Here is a 17,731-nt window from a genome sequence, read left to right as displayed (position 1 = left end):
TTAGATTTTTGGGTTCTATTTTTTAGCTCTCCCGCAATCTCATTGTGTGGACTTAACAAAGTCACTCCATCTCTGTCCCTCCCCATCTGTAAACAAACCCAAACAGTTTCCCCATCTGTAAAATAAGGATAACAACGTTCCTTTGGCCCACAAGATGAATGTCTGGTTATGAAAAAAATCCATATTTGTCTAAATGGGATGACAAAGGTATAGATGCACCAGTCCATTACCCCTTCACTCTAAGCCCCGTACACATATTCCTAGGACATGAGGCCAAAGAAGAAAATGTTTGTGGGAACTTCTTCTTCAAATACTGGCAGCACCAGATCTGCACCAGGATTTTAATGCAAAACATTCTGCCAGAGCTGTAATTCAAGGCTTACCAAATGACTTTAAAGGAATTTTACTTCTTTGTTCTCTCAATTTGCTCAGACTTTTCTAAAACCTGACCCAAAGCCCACTGAAATCAGTGGAAAGACGTGTTGAATTCAGTGAGCTTTTAGTCAGACCTTCATAAATGAAAGTCCCTTTTCTTTCAACACCTTTTTTCAAGAATCCCAGTTAAAACAATCTCCCTTCAAACCCATACTGCAACTTCCAGAGCTTGTCTGTATACATTCCATTGACGGTGTGCCCATGCCCTGTGCAGTCAAGTTCAGATTCTTTTGGCCAGCAGTGTCTGTTGGGGACCATGCCTGCACCCTGAGTGTCTTTGTGCCTCCAAGTGAAGGGCATAAAGGACAGGGTGATCCCAAAAGCCACTCAGTTCCTTCTTTCCACCTCTGGCTCAGAGTCAGAACCCTGCAATGTCTGAGTCTTTTCATTCACTTTGTGGCCGTATCATTCTTTGTAAATAATTAGACATTACCTTAATGATTAGAAATAAGATCAGAAATAAGAAATAAGAAATGGCCCAACTTGATGATCACTTTAGATAAGCTATTACCAGCAGGACAGTGGGGTGGGAGGAGGTATTGTTTCATGGTCTCTGTGTGTATATAATGTCTTCTGCAGTTTCCACGGTATGCATCCGATGAAGTGAGCTGTAGCTCACGAAAGCTCATGCTCAAAAAAATTGGTTAGTCTCTAAGGTGCCACAAGTACTCCTTTTCTTTTTAAGATCAGAATAGTGTTTCCATTTTTCCTCTCCCACCTTCCCTGCTACAACAGCCTTATAGCATTAGGATTCTGTATTGGCGAAGGAATTGAGGGGCAGTTGGGGTCTCTCCACACTTTATGCTCTCATTTGGAGGCATGAGAACACTCAGAGCACAGTTGTGACCCCCAATGGACACTGCAGGCCAAAAGAATCTAGACTTGAATGCAAAGGTCATGTGCACACCATCTGTGGAATGTAAATAGACAGCTCATCTCAAAGAACCACAGTTACTTTAAGGTAAGTACCGATTTCATCCCTCTTTTATCTTAAAATGAATATAAAAATAGGTTTTCTTCGCAAATTTCTGACCCCCTCCTTTGGAAAAGCCTGGAGGAAAAACACCATGATTCTATAACTGCTGATTCAATCACCTCCACCACTGTATTTGAAGCAATATATTCAACATCTAACTGGATATACACTTTATAGTTCCACCTGCAATCAAATTGACTCTTCCTAAGGGAAGCCAGTCCTAGAATATTCTTCATTACAATGCTACAAAGTTGATAGACACACTGAGCCTGATTCTGATCTCATATCCATGCAAATCAGAAGCAGTTCCACTCAGGTCTGGTGTAATTACACCCAGGTAAAACTGTTGTGAGACTAGTATCAGACCTTCATTATCCTGTACAAGGCCCAGACTGTGCCCTTACCCTAAAATCCAGGCTGATAGTTCTATTGCACAAATCTCTCCAACACTGTTTTAACAATATTGTCCTGTTAAAGGAACAGCACCCCCATAATTAGTGTATCTGTAATTTTATGTAATTGTCTCCTCCTTGTGGGATTGATGGAGTACTGTGATACACCAATTTTTTTTATTAATCTTTTTTGTATTTCAGTTAAATTGTGTGATCTTTATACATATCCCTGTATTGGCAATAAGATCGTCATTTTATGCTACACAAAATCTACTATTTTTTTATTTTTTTTTGAGGGTCATGGAAACATATACCTTTGTGAGAGCCAAATATGCTGCATGAAAAATAACTTGCTAAATAATCATTTCATTTTGTCTTGTTAAGGTTGGTGCATTAAGAACAAATTGTTTAGAAACCAGCTAATCTTCAAGCCGTTATTTACATTTCAAAATTATATTGCCATGATTTTCTTTTTATTCCAATTATTTTCAGGTTCTCAACCTGTTCATTGCATTACTGCTGAACTCCTTCAGTGCTGACAACCTCCAAGCACCCGAAGATGATGGAGAGATGAACAATCTTAAAATTGCATTTGCTCGGATCCACAGGGGACTTCACCTGGTGAAACACGTAACATGGGATTACTGTTGTGGACAGTGCCAGCATCCAAAGAAAGCTGCCAAAAAGAAAAATAAATTGGCTGCCAAGAACACATGTGTGGAGGCTGGAAAAGAAGGGCAAAATTGTAAAGAAAATCACAGTAACAATGGAACTGAGAAAACTGGGGACAAATGCTCAGTTAGCATTCTTGAAGATTTTATCACCAACCCCAACATGTTTGTCTGTGTCCCTATTGCTGAGGCAGATTCTGATAGTGAGGATTATGAAGAAGATGATGATAAGCCAACCACATTCTCAAAAACTGAGTACAGTAAACAGGTAAGAAGCATGTACAGGGAGAATATGTTTGATACTAATGGGATTTTTAATTTAGCAGACAAAGGCAAAGCATGATCCAGCTGCAGGAAGTTTAAGTTTAAAAAGTTCCATCTGGAAATAAGGTTTAGATTTTTTAAAGTTAGGGTGATCAACCATTAGAAGAACCATTACCAAGGATTAGGTAAATTCTCCATCACATGGAATCTTTAAATCAAGATTGGATGTCTTTGTGAAATACAGATCACAAGTTGTTGGGCTTGATGCAGGAATTACTGGGTGAAATTCTATGGCCTGAGTTATGGACGAATTTATACTAGCTAATCACATTGGTCCATTCTGACCTTGAAATATATGTTTGGCACCAGTAACCAGGCAGAGAGGAAATAGTGTCAAGGGCTCAAGCTGTGAACTCTTAACAACGAGACCTCTCTTTCTCTTCTGTCATCTCAGCAAAAAGAAGGATGGATTAAGAATGGAATGAATCTTTCAAAGTTATATTTATTATATTGTAGTGCATAGAAACACATTTTTAAGTTTGTCTGAATTTTTGCAGTTCCCCTTTAAGTATAGAGTTGTGATCCATAGGGACGTCTGGATGCCAACTGGCAGAGGGCGTGGGTGGTTCATAGAGTTTTACAGGGATCCCTTGGGTCAGTTATATGCATAATGATTCACTAAATGGTGGCATGTGAGGTTTCTGGACATCATAATCACTGGAAAATATGTGTGCTGGTAATATTTAAGAAGTTATGTGTTTATACTGAAAATTAGGTTCTCAAGGCAGGTAACCCAGCGGTGACATACCTCAGGAATGTTTCTTTCAAGCAGCAAGTAATGGCATTTATCCCTCTGTCTGGTCAGTATCCCTTGTATACTGAGTCAAATGCTAATGAAGAGATTGCAAAATCTTCAAAAGAGGAAATTTACAGGGAAAAATAAACAGTAGCAGGGAATCCTGTTCATGAGTAAAAAACAATGGATGGTGGGATATACTTGGAGGTGCAGAGGTATACCCTGCATCTTTCCCCTCGGAGGCAATCTGACAGCAAGACTTGTCTCCTGAACAGATTACAGCCATGTCTGGTAGTAAAACTCTGGAAGAACTTTGGGTAGGCATTGCTCGATAAGTTTATGAAAGTAACTAGTTCAGTAAGTCCAGGCTCTAGAACGCATGTAATGATTTTCTTTTATATGTAACCATTTGTTTCTAATACTTCAGCTTGCTATCACTTGAAGCTCTATAGTTTGTTGAATTAACTTTTACTTGTTTTCACTATGAATGTATCTAAGTGCTGAGTATTGAACGGAGTTGTGATCTGAGGTATAACTGGTGAATCTTGGGTGTAATGCGCCTTTGGGAGCTGCAAATCTGTGAATACAGCAATTGTACAGTGGAACAGGGCCTGGACACTCAGGGAGATACTGGGAGGGTTTGGGGGTTAGAGGATGCCTATTGCTAAGCCAGAGAGAGAGTGTGGGGCCTGCATAGGTGTAGAGGGCAGTGCTTGTGTTGCCCGTGGGCGGTGGAGTTGGTGAGCTGACCCACAGCAGGGACTGACAAGGCTTTCTCTTCCTAAGGGCATGTGGTAGCGAAGTGCCTCAGAATCCTGGGTACCCATGGGAACGTCACGGGAGTCATGACTAACTATGAATCTAAAATCTCCCCTTCAGGTCTTGAGTTCTTCACTTCGTTCTGATTAAAAGATTCCCATTGATTTCAGTGGGCTTTGGATCAGGCCTTAATTTATTTTAGGTAACCAAGGCAAACTTTTCCCACTTTGTATCTCTCTGTAAAGATCAAGACTATAAGTGAGTAGTTCAAGGTGCTTTGTGTTCCATTTAGAGTGTTCTACTTTGAAATTAAGTGTGCCATCCTTCTGGCACAAAAAAGAAAAGAGAAAATAAAATATACCCATCTAAGATTATCTTCAGCAGGAAAACCACCTGAGACAGAGGGGAGAGCAATGTAGAAGCCCAGAAACTTGGAGTAAAGGATCTGAGGTTTTCTCTGAAGACTTAAGTGAGTTTAACATATGTAAACAAAGGAAGGATGAATCATCACAAGGACAAAAAGAGGTAACACCATGTTCTTACCTAACCTGAAATCACCAACATTGGCCAATCTCTGTATGTTCTGTTTCCGTTTTTTGGAATCTAATAAAGATAATGACTCAAAAATAATGTTGTACAATAAATTTTATCTTTATTATTCTATTTTGTGTTTAAAGCACGAGAACTCTCTTTCTTCAAGTATTGGGAAGGCCTCAGATATCTTAGCCATGCAGGTGTTCATCATAGTTCCATTTTGGATTAATACTTGCATCATGACATGACTGATAAATTTACTTGGCTCAGTTATATTTAGCTTGAAGTATTCTGTGTCATTGGTTCAGGGTGGAATAGTTGGATCTCTATGAATGGAAATGGCAAAATGCTGTATTTATAAATATTAATTAAAAACTTTATTAGGAAGAGAAACTGGGTTCTGAGTTGCCTTTGATTCAGAAAGATTACCAAAAAATTAACATTGTCTACTTGACATCTGAATTAGCAAAAATGTTTTGTCCCAGAAAATGGTTTCAGGGACCATTCTGGTGTGTCCAGTCTTTTTTCTGTATAATTTCAAAACACATTAAATGAATTTTGTATATGTAATCTTAAAAACAATTTTCCAAGCTGAATATATAAGGGTTATACTCCTCTAGTCAGGGAGTGGACACATACAACGTTGTCTATATGTCCAATCAAAACAGCTCAGATTTCAAATACAAAATATTTTAAATGAATTGCTCACAAAAAGTAAAAAATAAAATCCCATGATTATTTACACAAGTCTTTGGAGAATAATTTTAATAAGGAACATATTCAAGAAAATCACAAATTGTTCATCAGCAATTTGGAAACAGAAAAAGTGGCAGAATTCACTGAATAAATAATTTGTTATGAATTATTCACACATCTCTAGTGGTGTGAAGTGTGAAATATGCTGGAATACAAGAAAGTCTAAGCCAGTGGAGAATACATTATGTTTTATGTGATTACATGTTCTAATTCATGTAAATTATTGAGGGCATTTTACCGTACTTTCATTCTGAAAAGAAATTTGTAGAGCTCTACCAAACAGGACTCTGAATAAACTATATTTTCATTTCTCTGTCTGTCTCTCTCTCACTCTCTTTTTCCCCAGGTGGGGTGCTCTGGTTTTAATTGTTTTCAGCTCTAACTAGTTAAATGTTTTAAAGCCTGTCTGTTTGAGAACTATATACACTTAATTCAAGAAAAGTTGGAATCATTCCCATATGCAAGTTTTATTACAGTGATTAATCTGGTGCCTTTAAATCTAGCTTTGGCTTTAACTTGATGTGGAGATATTTCAGGGGAGAAAGTCCATTCCACCAGAATGTTGCCAATTTAGCTATTTTGTCACTAGATTTAGAGACTTTTTGGTTTCCCTAGTGAGAAAATAAGTGTCAAAGTGACCAGTGACAAATTGAGTGACTTTCACTGCCAATTACAGTGACATTCAGAGAAAGAAGTCACCAATATGTATAGTCACAAAATCATTCACAAGCAGCTCAATAGTGTTAATAAAATCCATTCTATGCTCTTCTTACTACATTCTGTTGTACACCAAGTCAATGTCATTACGTCTCAATTGAACATGTCCACAGAAGGAATCACATTCCAGGGCTTCTTGGGCTGATATCACTATAATCTGCAGGTGAAGAAAAGAAATTTGTGGAAGCTAATTAAATACTTTGCTAAAGCCTGGTGTACTTTAGAGAGAGCAGCACATTAGCCAGGACTTGTTTTTACTCAAATGTGTTCTTTCTCGCTGTTCCATAGTAGGTAGCACACCCTATGATGCAGGGAAAGATGGCGAATGAAGCGGGCTGGGCAGGGGAGGCAAGTTAGCCAGTGAGGAGAGCCGCACGGATGGAAGGTGGGGTGGGATAAGACAGGGCCATGTGCCCCAATGGGGTGGGGAGGGGAGGCACCGTGCCTCCAGGGATGAAGCCCTTACTACAGGATCAAAGATGGAGCTAGCTTGACTTTGTTTCCCCTTTACTCCTTCCCCTGGCTTGGCCTGAGGTTACCTGCTCTGCTGTTTTCAGAAATGAAACCCTAGAAACGGGGGGAAGGGGTACGGCTTGCGGATTTTTGGTTTTAAATCTACTTTCTTAGCTCCCTGCAGTGCCAAGCTCAGGTGAGAGGAATGCCCTCTTCCCCCTGGTTCCGGGTTCTCCCTTTCACTAACCAGTCCGCTCAAGTCCAGGTTAGCAAGAAATTAACCAACCCCAGCCAACCTGGGCTGCAGTGTACAGAGCACCCTTACCAATGAGCAGAGGGCTGCAGTTTCCTTCCCAACGAGCAGAAGGCACCCTCCTGATGATGACAGTGTAATGTTGTAGTTGCTTCTGGTGTGCAACAGAATGTAGTAAGAAGAGCATTCAGTTTATTTTAAAGCACAGTGACCACTCTAAACAAAAAAATGATACATTGTCTTCTCTTGTGTAGCACCTGGATTACATCAGCTGTTCTGAAGGCAGCACAGTGGATCTGACAAATCCTGAGGAGCTTCTGAAACAGATCCCTGAGCTGGCTGAAGACTTAAAAGAACCTGATAACTGTTTCCCAGAAGGTAAGGATCTGCTAATTTCACTATGACTAGGAAGTGAGACAAACAATCCAAAGGTTTCAGAGTAACAGCTGTGTTAGTCTGTATTCGCAAAAAGAAAAGGAGGACTTGTGGCACCTTAGAGACTAACCAATTTATTTGAGCATAAGCTTTCGTGAGCTACAGCTCACTTCATCAGATGCATACTGTGGAAAATACAGAAGATGTTCTTATAATACAAAACGTGAAAAAATGGGTGTTTACCACTACAAAAGGTTTTCTCTCCCCCCACCCCACTCTCCTGTTGGTAATAGCTTATCTAAAGTGATCACTCTCCTTACAATGTGTATGATAATCAAGGTGGGCCATTTCCAGCACAAATCCAGGGTTTAACAAGAACGTCTGAGGATACAACCGCATTTGCTCCAACCCCTCAGACAGAGACAAACACCTACAAGATCTCTATCAAGCATTCTTACAACTACAATACCCACCTGCGGAAGTGAAGAAACCGATTGATAGAGCCAGAAGAGTTCCCAGAAGTCACCTACTACAGGGCAGGCCTAACAAAGAAAATAACAGAACGCCACTAGCCATCACCTTCAGCCCCCAACTAAAACCCCTCCAACGCATTATTAAGGATCTACAACCTATCCTGAAGGATGACCCAACACTCTCACAAATCTTGGGAGACAGGCCAGTCCTTGCCTACAGACAGCCCCCCAACCTAAAGCGAGTACTCACCAGCAACCACATACTACACAACAGAACCACTAACCCAGGAGCCTATCCTTGCAACAAATCCTGTTGCCAACTATGCCCACATATCTATTCAGGGGACACCATCACAGGGCCTAATCACATCAGCCACACTATCAGAGGCTCGTTCACCTGCGCATCTACCAATGTGATATATGCCATCATGTGCCAGCAATGCCCCTCTGCCATGTACATTGGTCAAACTGGACAGTCTCTACGTAAAAGAATAAATGGACACAAATCAGATGTCAAGAATTATAACATTCATAAACCAGTCGGAGAACACTTCAATCTCTCTGGTCACGCGATTACAGACATGAAAGTTGCGATATTACAACAGAAAACTTCAAAACCAGACTCCAGTGAGAGACTGTTGAATTGGAATTCATTTGCAAATTGGATACAATTAACTTAGGCTTGAATAGAGACTGGGAGTGGCTAAGTCATTATGCAAGGTAACCTATTTCCCCCTGTTTTTTCCTACTCCCCTCCCCCCCCCGGTTCCTCAGACATTCTTGTTAAACCCTGGATTTGTGCTGGAAATGACCCACCTTGAATATCATACACATTGTAAGGTGAGTGATCACTTTAGATAAGCTATTACCAGCAGGAGAGTGGGGTGGGGGGGAGAGAAAACCTTTTGTAATGGTAAACACCCATTTTTTCATGGTTTGTATGTATAAGAACATCTTCTGTATTTTCCACAGTATGCATCCGATGAAGTGAGCTGTAGCTCACAAAAGCTTATGCTCAAATAAATTGGTTAGTTTCTAAGGTGCCACAAGTAAACCATCCAAAGTAGCCTCTTCTCCTACTTAATGTTGAGACACTCAGGCATTCAACACCAAGGCACTCTGTCTACTTGCACAGTATTTAATAACAATATAATTACTGAGTAGTTGCATAGAACTTTTGATCCATAGATCTCTATAATAGTCAAACACACATGAAACAGGCGGAGAGAACTTGTTAGTATTCAGCTGAATTTCTGTAGGATGGTAAGTCCAGAAGCCCAATTTAAATTGCTGCACAGCTTTACAAGTTTACTTCATACCAATATTTGTACTCAGTGCTTATTTTAATTTTCACAGCTGTCTCCTTCTAGCCAAAACTAAGAATACTATGGTTTTCACTAGAGAAAAATTTAAATTTATTAACATTTCATCCAACCCCTACTTTATATCAGTTATTTCTCAGAGCAAACAGTAGTCTCCCTGAACTGTCTGTGGTAGAAGTAACAGGTAAAACATGTCATCAGGGTCAGTTCACAATTAGATTAATTTCCACTTGGGTTATGATTCCTTATGATTATAAAAGACCAGTGTTCCTGGAGAACTAACTGATTTTAGAAAGCTGGACAGTATTCAGATTCCTTTCCCACAATGCTACTCCCGTCAGCTGACATGCTCTTTCCTCCTACCAGCTGGCTCACAAGACATAAAGTCTCCTCCCTTCTACCCTTCCACTAGCCATTAGCTGTTGCAGTTTGAGTCTAGTGTTCAACTGGCCACGCTTCTTCTAAGTTTTCCCTTTATCTCTTGTACCCATCCACCTTGTGACCTCAGTTATCTGTGGCAGATCTGCATCTGCCATCCAGCTTCTTCCTTCACTTACTAACCCTGCCTGACTGCCTCTTCCCCACTGTTCCTCACTACCCCAGCTATCTCTCTCCTGATTCTGTCCTGCTCCCCATTCCTGCTACTTTCTTTCATTATAACAACATTCTAGATTCCCACAGGCCCTCCTTACCATAATCTCTCCTGCCATCTACTTCTCCACACTTTTCCTTACCTTCACTGTTCAGGGTCCACCTAGCCTCTCCCCCTGCAGCCCACCTATATTTCCTTCCCAATTACTTCCGATTCCCCGACTCTTCCATTTCTGAATTTTGAGCAAAAATTCAGAATGAGGCAGGTTCATTGTATCTGCTAGTACTAAATTACTGTGGCTTTTAACAAAGGCTCCATAAACTAGCCCTGGAGTAGATACAAGTGAAGCAGATAACCACTGTGGTGCCATGCTTGTGTTTTAGGCTGTAAATTACTATATTAATTGTAATACAGTTGAAATAGCTGTAATGGAGACACTTGCTGTAGAATGTGCAAGGGAGATGAGGTTGTATGTGAAAGATGCATAAAAAATGAGGGCTGAAGAAACTGTTGAAGGGACAGTTTTACACTGGAATAACTGAAAACAAGAAAGAAAATACAATATTTAGACAAAGTCAATAGTTTGATGTGCTAGTCTGATATATTTGGAAATGTTCCTACTCCCCAAAGCTGCTTTAAATGGGAATTGATACGCCCTGTTTGGCTATGAATTGCAAATGTATGGCCAGATCTTTGGCCCTGGTCAGGTTCCTTTATGTCAATCTCTAACAGAGAAGCTGGGGATTTCCCCAGATTAGAGGAACCCTGTCTCCTGCAGCAGTGACATAGCCAGCTCTGCACCATCTCATCCTGCCCCCATCACCTGGGACAGGTATCAGGAGTAGGAGGAGTGCTTTGCACTCCAGTAATCTCCAGACAGCGGAATAGTGCCTTGGCGGAATAGTGCCTTCGAGGCTATTGCTGCTGGCATAGATTAAAGCAGCCTGCAGATTAGAACAAATTAGAAACCAGTCTAATTTACATCAAGGTAGAACTGGCCCCTGGCTACCACCAGGACAGCTACCTTTTCTTGCTTATCTAAGGTCCTGTGCTGAGAGTAACTTAGCTGGACCTAAGGATCTGGTTTGTAATAATTTTCTGTTTTCAAGCTGAAATTGATTAGATACCAGGGATACAGCTTCTGTTGAATTAGTTCATTCTATAAATATCATTGCTAAATTCCAATGGAATTACAGGTTTCAGAGTAGCGGCTGTGTTAGTCTGTATTCGCAAAAAGAAAAGGAGTACTTGTGGCACGTTAGAGACTAACCAATTTATTTGAGCATAAGCTTTCGTGAGCTACAGCTCACTTCATCAGATACATTCAGTGGAAAATACAGTGGGGAGATTTATATACATAAAGAACATGAAACAATGGGTGTTACCATACACACTGTAATGAGAGTGTGTATACATAAATCCACAGCAATCCATCATCAATAATGTTATTACAAGGAATTCCTAAGAAATTGATCTAGTAGACATGAAATCCTACTTGGAATGTTAATTTCAATGCCATGGTATATGAGATCACATGGATTAAAAACTTGTTGAAGGATCTTAAAGTTCACTGATCAACTTAATAGCTAAGTTTCAGAGTAACAGCCGTGTTAGTCTGTATTCGCAAAAAGAAAAGGAGTACTTGTGGCACCTTAGAGACTAACCAATTTATTTGAGCATGAGCTTTCGTGAGCTACAGCTCACTTCATCGGATGCATCCGATGAAGTGAGCTGTAGCTCACGAAAGCTCATGCTCAAATAAATTGGTTAGTCTCTAAGGTGCCACAAGTACTCCTTTTCTTAATAGCTAAGTAAATTCCGCACAAAAAATCCAATGAATATTATGATTATTCATTATTGATTTGTATTCTGGACATGCCAACAGTATGCTAGATACTTTGTACACACAAGGCAGATGTAGATCTTGAGATCTTGCATTGCAAAGTTTACCATCTAAGACCATAAGAACTTATGAATGAGTTTAATTTGATGCAGGGGAGTAGCTCCCTTGAAGCCTACTTACCTGCTTACAGTTAAGAATGTATGAAGGTGTTTGCAGGATTGGGGCCAAAGCAGCATACAAAGGTTGTCAGGAAGAGGGCTAGAGTCAAACTAAGAACTGTTTTATTTATCTATTTTATGCATTCTATTGTTTCATTTTCTAGCAAATATCCTAGAAGATCAGTTTAATGGCAGGAATGTTTGTTGAAACAATGACATTTAAGTGAATATTAGAAAATGTTGGCAGAAATAAAATGTTGAACTCATAAATATGAGTAATTATACCAGATATTGCGAATGTTTGAAATACTTGCATTCATTTAACTAGGGATCTATTCGCCTTGTGAAGCCAATACAATTTGAATTTTGAATAGTGAATGCTCACAACAGCCTGCTCACAAACAATCTGTAGACCAAGAATTATTGCTGTAAGTGATTCAGCTAGTAGTTTTGAATAGCAAATACATTTACAAAAACTGGAAGCTGCTTGTGAACAATTCATAAACGGGGGATATTGAAGAGATCAGCTTTGGGTCTGGTGCTATTTAATACCTTCACTAATGATTTTGAAATGAAGAAAAACACCATGTTAACTAAACATGTATATGTATGTATATGTCACTAAACTGGGAAGTGTTGCAAATACCAATGCTGACAAAGAAATAATAAAAAGGAGATTTAAAACACAGGGGCAAGTAATACAATGAAATTCATCTTAGAAAATACAAGCTGAGATACTTGGGTAAAAATAATCCAAAATAAAGATAACTTTGGAAGCAGTCATTTCAAAAGAGAATAAAGCAAGGTATTGGACAAAAAATGACATTTAACTTGTAATGCAATGTGAGTGTGATCCAAACCCACTGAAGCCAGTGGAAAGTCTCCAATTGTTTTCAGTGGGCTTTGGCTAAGACCCTGTATCAAGCACAATGTGTAATGCACTTTTGGACCTATATATGAGCTGTAACTGGTTATAGATCAGGGAAAGTAATGGCCCCTCTCTTTATGGTGAAACTGTTCTTAGAACACTGCTTTCATTTCTTGTTGACAAACTGGACAGAATTCAAAGGAGAAAAACAAACATGGTTAAAGGTCTGTAGGGATGAGTTTATGAGACAAGATTTTAAAGAGTGTTTATTAACACACTGAAATGGGGTGTCAGAGTAACAGTCGTGTTAGTCTGTATTCGCAAAAAGAAAAGGAGTACTTGTAGCACCTTAGAGACTAACCAATTTATTTGAGCATAAGCTTTCGTGAGCTACAGCTCACTTCATCAGATGCATACTGTGGAAACTGCAGAAGACATTATATACACAGAGACCATGAAACAATACCTCCTCCCAGCCCACTGTCCTGCTGGTAATAGCTTATCTAAAGTGATCACTCTCCTTACAATGTGTATGATAATCAAGTTGGGCCATTTCCAGCACAAATCCAGGTTTTCTCACCCTCCACCCCTCCCCCCCCCACACACACACAAACTCACTCTCCTGCTGGTAATAGCCCATCCAAAGCGACCACTCTCTTTACAATGTGTATGATAATCAAGGTGGGCCATTTCCAGCACAAATCCAGGTTTTCTCACCCCCCCCACCCCCCACCCCTTTTTTTTCCCCAAAAACCACACACACAAACTCACTCTCCTGCTGGTAATAGCTTATCCAAAGCGACCACTTTCCTTACAATGTGTATGATAATCAAGGTGGGCCATTTCCAGCATAAATCCAAGTTTAACCAGCATGTCTGACGGGGGGGGGGAGGGGGGGTAGGAAAAAACAAGGGGAAATAGGCTACCTTGCATAATGACTTAGCCACTCCCAGTCTCTATTCAAGCCTAAATTAATAGTATCCAATTTGCAAATGAATTCCAATTCAGCAGTTTCTCGCTGGAGTCTGGATTTGAAGTTTTTTTGTTTTAAGATAGCGACCTTCATGTCTGTAATTGCGTGACCAGAGAGACTGAAGTGTTCTCCGACTGGTTTATGAATGTTATAATTCTTGGCATCTGATTTGTGTCCATTTATTCTTTTACGTAGAGACTGTCCAGTTTGACCAATGTACATGGCAGAAGGGCATTGCTGACACATGATAGCATATATCACATTGGTGGATGTGCAGGTGAACGAGCCTCTGATAGTGTGGCTGATGTTATTAGGCCCTGTGATGGTGTCCCCTGAATAGATATGTGGGCATAGTTGGCAACGGGCTTTGTTGCAAGGATAGGTTCCTGGGTTAGTGGTTGTGTGGTATGTGGTTGCTGGTGAGTACTCGCTTTAGGTTGGGGGGCTGTCTGTAGGCAAGGACTGGCCTGTCTCCCAAGATTTGTGAGAGTGTTGGGTCATCCTTCAGGATAGGTTGTAGATCCTTTATAATGCGTTGGAGGGGTTTTAGTTGGGGGCTGAATGTGACGGCTAGTGGCGTTCTGTTATTTTCTTTGTTAGGCCTGTTATGTAGTAGGTGACTTCTGGGAACTCTTCTGGCTCTATCAATCGGTTTCTTCACTTCCGCAGGTGGGTATTGTAGTTGTAAGAATGCTTGATAGAGATCTTGTAGGTGTTTGTCTCTGTCTGAGGGGTTGGAGCAAATGCGGTTGTATCGCAGAGCTTGGCTGTAGACGATGGATCGTGTGGTGTGGTCAGGGTGAAAGCTGGAGGCATGTAGGTAGGAATAGCGGTCAGTAGGTTTCCGGTATAGGGTGGTGTTTATGTGACCATTGTTTATTAGCACTGTAGTGTCCAGGAAGTGGATCTCTTGTGTGGACTGGACCAGGCTGAGGTTAATGGTGGGATGGAAATTGTTGAAATCATGGTGGAATTCCTCAAGGGCTTCTTTTCCATGGGTCCAGATGATGAAGATGTCATCAATATAGCACAAGTAGAGTAGGGGCGTTAGGGGACGAGAGCTGAGGAAGCGTTGTTCTAAATCAGCCATAAAAATGTTGGCATACTGTGGGGCCATGCGGGTACCCATAGCAGTGCCGCTGATCTGAAGGTATACATTGTCCCCAAATGTAAAATAGTTATGGATAAGGACAAAGTCACAAAGTTCAGCCACCAGGTTAGCCGTGACATTATCGGGGATAGTGTTCTTGACGGCTTGTAGTCCATCTTTGTGTGGAATGTTGGTGTAAAGGGCTTCTACATCCATAGTGGCCAGGATGGTGTTATCAGGAAGATCACCGATGGATTGTAGTTTCCTCAGGAAGTCAGTGGTGTCTCGAAGGTAGCTGGGAGTGCTGGTAGCGTAGGGCCTGAGGAGGGAGTCTACATAGCCAGACAATCCTGCTGTCAGGGTGTCAATGCCTGAGATGATGGGGCGCCCAGGATTTCCAGGTTTATGGATCTTAGGTAGTAGATAGAATATCCCAGGTCGGGGTTCCAGGGGTGCGTCTGTGCGGATTTGATCTTGTGCTTTTTCAGGAAGTTTCTTGAGCAATTGCTGTAGTTGCTTTTGGTAACTCTCAGTGTGATTATAGGGTAATGGCTTGTAGAAAGTGGTGTTGGTGAGCTGCCGAGCAGCCTCTTTTTCATATTCCGACCTATTCATGATGACAACAGCACCTCCTTTGTCAGCCTTTTTGATTATGATGTCAGAGTTGTTTCTGAGGCTGTGGATGGCATTGTGTTCTGCACAGCTGAGGTTATGGGGCAAGTGATGCTGCTTTTCCACAATTTCAGCCCGTGCACGTCGGCAGAAGCATTCTATGTAGAAGTCCAGTCTGCTGTTTTGACCTTCAGGAGGAGTCCACCTAGAATCCTTCTTTTTGTAATGTTGGTAGGGAGGCCTCTGTGGATTAGTATGTTGTTCAGAGGTATTTTGGAAATATTCCTTGAGTCGGAAACGTCGAAAATAGGATTCTAGGTCACCACAGAACTGTATCATGTTCGTGGGGGTGGAGGGGCAGAAGGAGAGGCCCCGAGATAGGACAGCTTCTTCTGCTGGGCTGAGAGTATAGCTGGATAGGTTAACAATATTGCTGGGTGGGTTGAGGGAACCATTGCTGTGGCCCCTTGTAGCATATAGTAGTTTAAAAAGTTTAGTGTCCTTTTTCTTTTGTAGAGAAGCAAAGTGTGGATTGTAAATGGCTTGTCTAGTTTTAGTAAATTCCAGCCACGAGGAAGTTTGTGTGGAAGGTTGGTTTTTTATGAGAGTATCCAGTTCTGAGAGCTCATTCTTAATCTTTCCCTGTTTGCTGTAGAGGATGTTGATCAGGTGATTCCGCAGTTTCTTTGAGAGCGTGTGGCACAAGCTGTCAGCATAGTCTGTGTGGTATGTAGATTATAATGGATTTTTTACCTTCAGTCCTTTTGGTATGATGTCCATCTGTTTGCATTTGGAAAGGAAGATGATTAAAAAAAAAGGGGGGGGGGGTGAGAAAACCTGGATTTGTGCTGGAAATGGCCCACCTTGATTATCATACACATTGTAAAGAGAGTGGTTGCTTTGGATGGGCTATTACCAGCAGGAGAGTGAGTTGGGGGGGGGGGGGGGCGGAGGGTGAAAAAACCTGGATTTGTGCTGAAAATGGCCCAACTTGATTATCATACACATTGTAAGGAGAGTGATCACTTTAATAAGCTATTACCAGTAGGAGAGTGGGGTGGGAGGAGGTATTGTTTCATGGTCTCTGTGTATATAATGTCTTCTGCAGTTTCCACAGTATGCATCCGATGAAGTGAGCTGTAGCTCACGAAAGCTTATGCTCAAATAAATTGGTTAGTCTCTAAGGTGCCACAAGTACTCCTTTTCTTTTTGAAATAAGGTGGTGTTATGTATTTTGCTGTTTACACAACAAAAATAATATGAAGAAACTGCACTGGCAGTTCAGTCCCAAATAACCACATTTATTAAATACTTATAAATGTGTAAGATCTAGCTACACATATTCCTGCTCTGCTTAGTCCTGGTGGCTCCTCAAAACATAAAACACAGTGAATACCACTACAGGACTCTCAAACTATTTAAAAGTATACTACCCTCTTCCTACGCACTAGAAGTAGGTATGTGGTAATCATCTCAAAGTATTTGAAGTTTGTAAACAATAAGGACTTCCTCAAGGCTATACACACATATCCATGACATGCACACCTAGGACATTATATATGCATGTTATATAATAATTACACACAAAAAACGATGTTAAAATAACATTATTAAAGTTTCAAAGTGAAGCACTCAAAAGTTAGGACATGGCAGAGCTAAAGTTGTCTGTGCAACCTTAACTTGGCCCCTTTGTGTATATGCATTATAATACATTCTTTAATTACATGATCACATACTATTTTTTCTATAGCACTCCTGCATCCTTCAGTGCACAGAATGGATGATTCTCACTTGATAAGCAGCTATTCAATATTTTGTTTTCTCTTTGTTGATCAGTGTGTGGTCCCATGCCTTATTTACTGTACACTATTCAAAATCTCCTATGAAGACAGCCTTATTAAATTCCTCATGGGCTTTTCTCTGGTGCTTATAACTATAGTACATGAGTGCTTCACAAAAGTAGTTAATGTGTCCCCACAATACCTCTGTAAGGTGAGGGGAGGTATTTTCCCCATCTCACAGATAGGAAACTGAGACTCAGGGAGATTAAGTTCAAAAATATCCACTAATTTTGGGTGCCTAATTTGAGACACTTACGACCTGATTTTTCAGAGTATTTAGCACTATATAGCACTTCATATGTTCAAAGCACAGATCACATTAATTTCAGTTACTGGCTGTGTGTGCTCAGCACTTCTGCTCATGAGACCCACAGAGTCTTCAGTTAGGCACCCAGAGAATGAGGAGCATATAATTAGTGACCACCTGTGAAAAGTTTGGTTTAAGTGGCTTGACTAGCATCACATAAGAAGTCTGTGGCAGAGACAGAGGTATAGTCGAATTCCCCAGGCATCATTCACCTGCCTTAACCATGAGGCCATCCTTTCTCTTCCTGCAGTCCACTGCCTCATGCACTATA

At 40.7% G+C, this 17,731-nt stretch overlaps 1 protein-coding gene across 2 annotated transcripts in view; it reads left to right on the top strand.

Moving 5' to 3' along the window:
* LOC125631203 (sodium channel protein type 5 subunit alpha-like) overlaps positions 1–17,731 on the top strand; it is a 92,815-nt gene that overhangs the window by 36,679 nt on the left and 38,405 nt on the right. Inside the window, exons 16-18 of one of the 2 annotated variants that reach the window (XM_048837520.2) lie at positions 2,296–2,742; positions 4,675–4,818; positions 7,261–7,384. In XM_048837520.2, the coding sequence (XP_048693477.2) occupies positions 2,296–2,742; positions 4,675–4,818; positions 7,261–7,384 (715 nt within the window). Of the gene's footprint in view, positions 1–2,295; positions 2,754–4,674; positions 4,819–7,260; positions 7,385–17,731 lie in introns of both variants that reach the window. The other variant, XM_048837521.2, reaches the window with a different exon arrangement.

The sequence above is a fragment of the Caretta caretta genome, chromosome 2 (assembly GCF_965140235.1).
Source record: "Caretta caretta isolate rCarCar2 chromosome 2, rCarCar1.hap1, whole genome shotgun sequence".
NCBI lineage: Eukaryota > Metazoa > Chordata > Testudines > Cheloniidae > Caretta > Caretta caretta.
The sequence above is the reverse complement of the archived record's forward strand: the minus strand, read 5'-3'. Positions and strand labels throughout refer to the sequence as shown.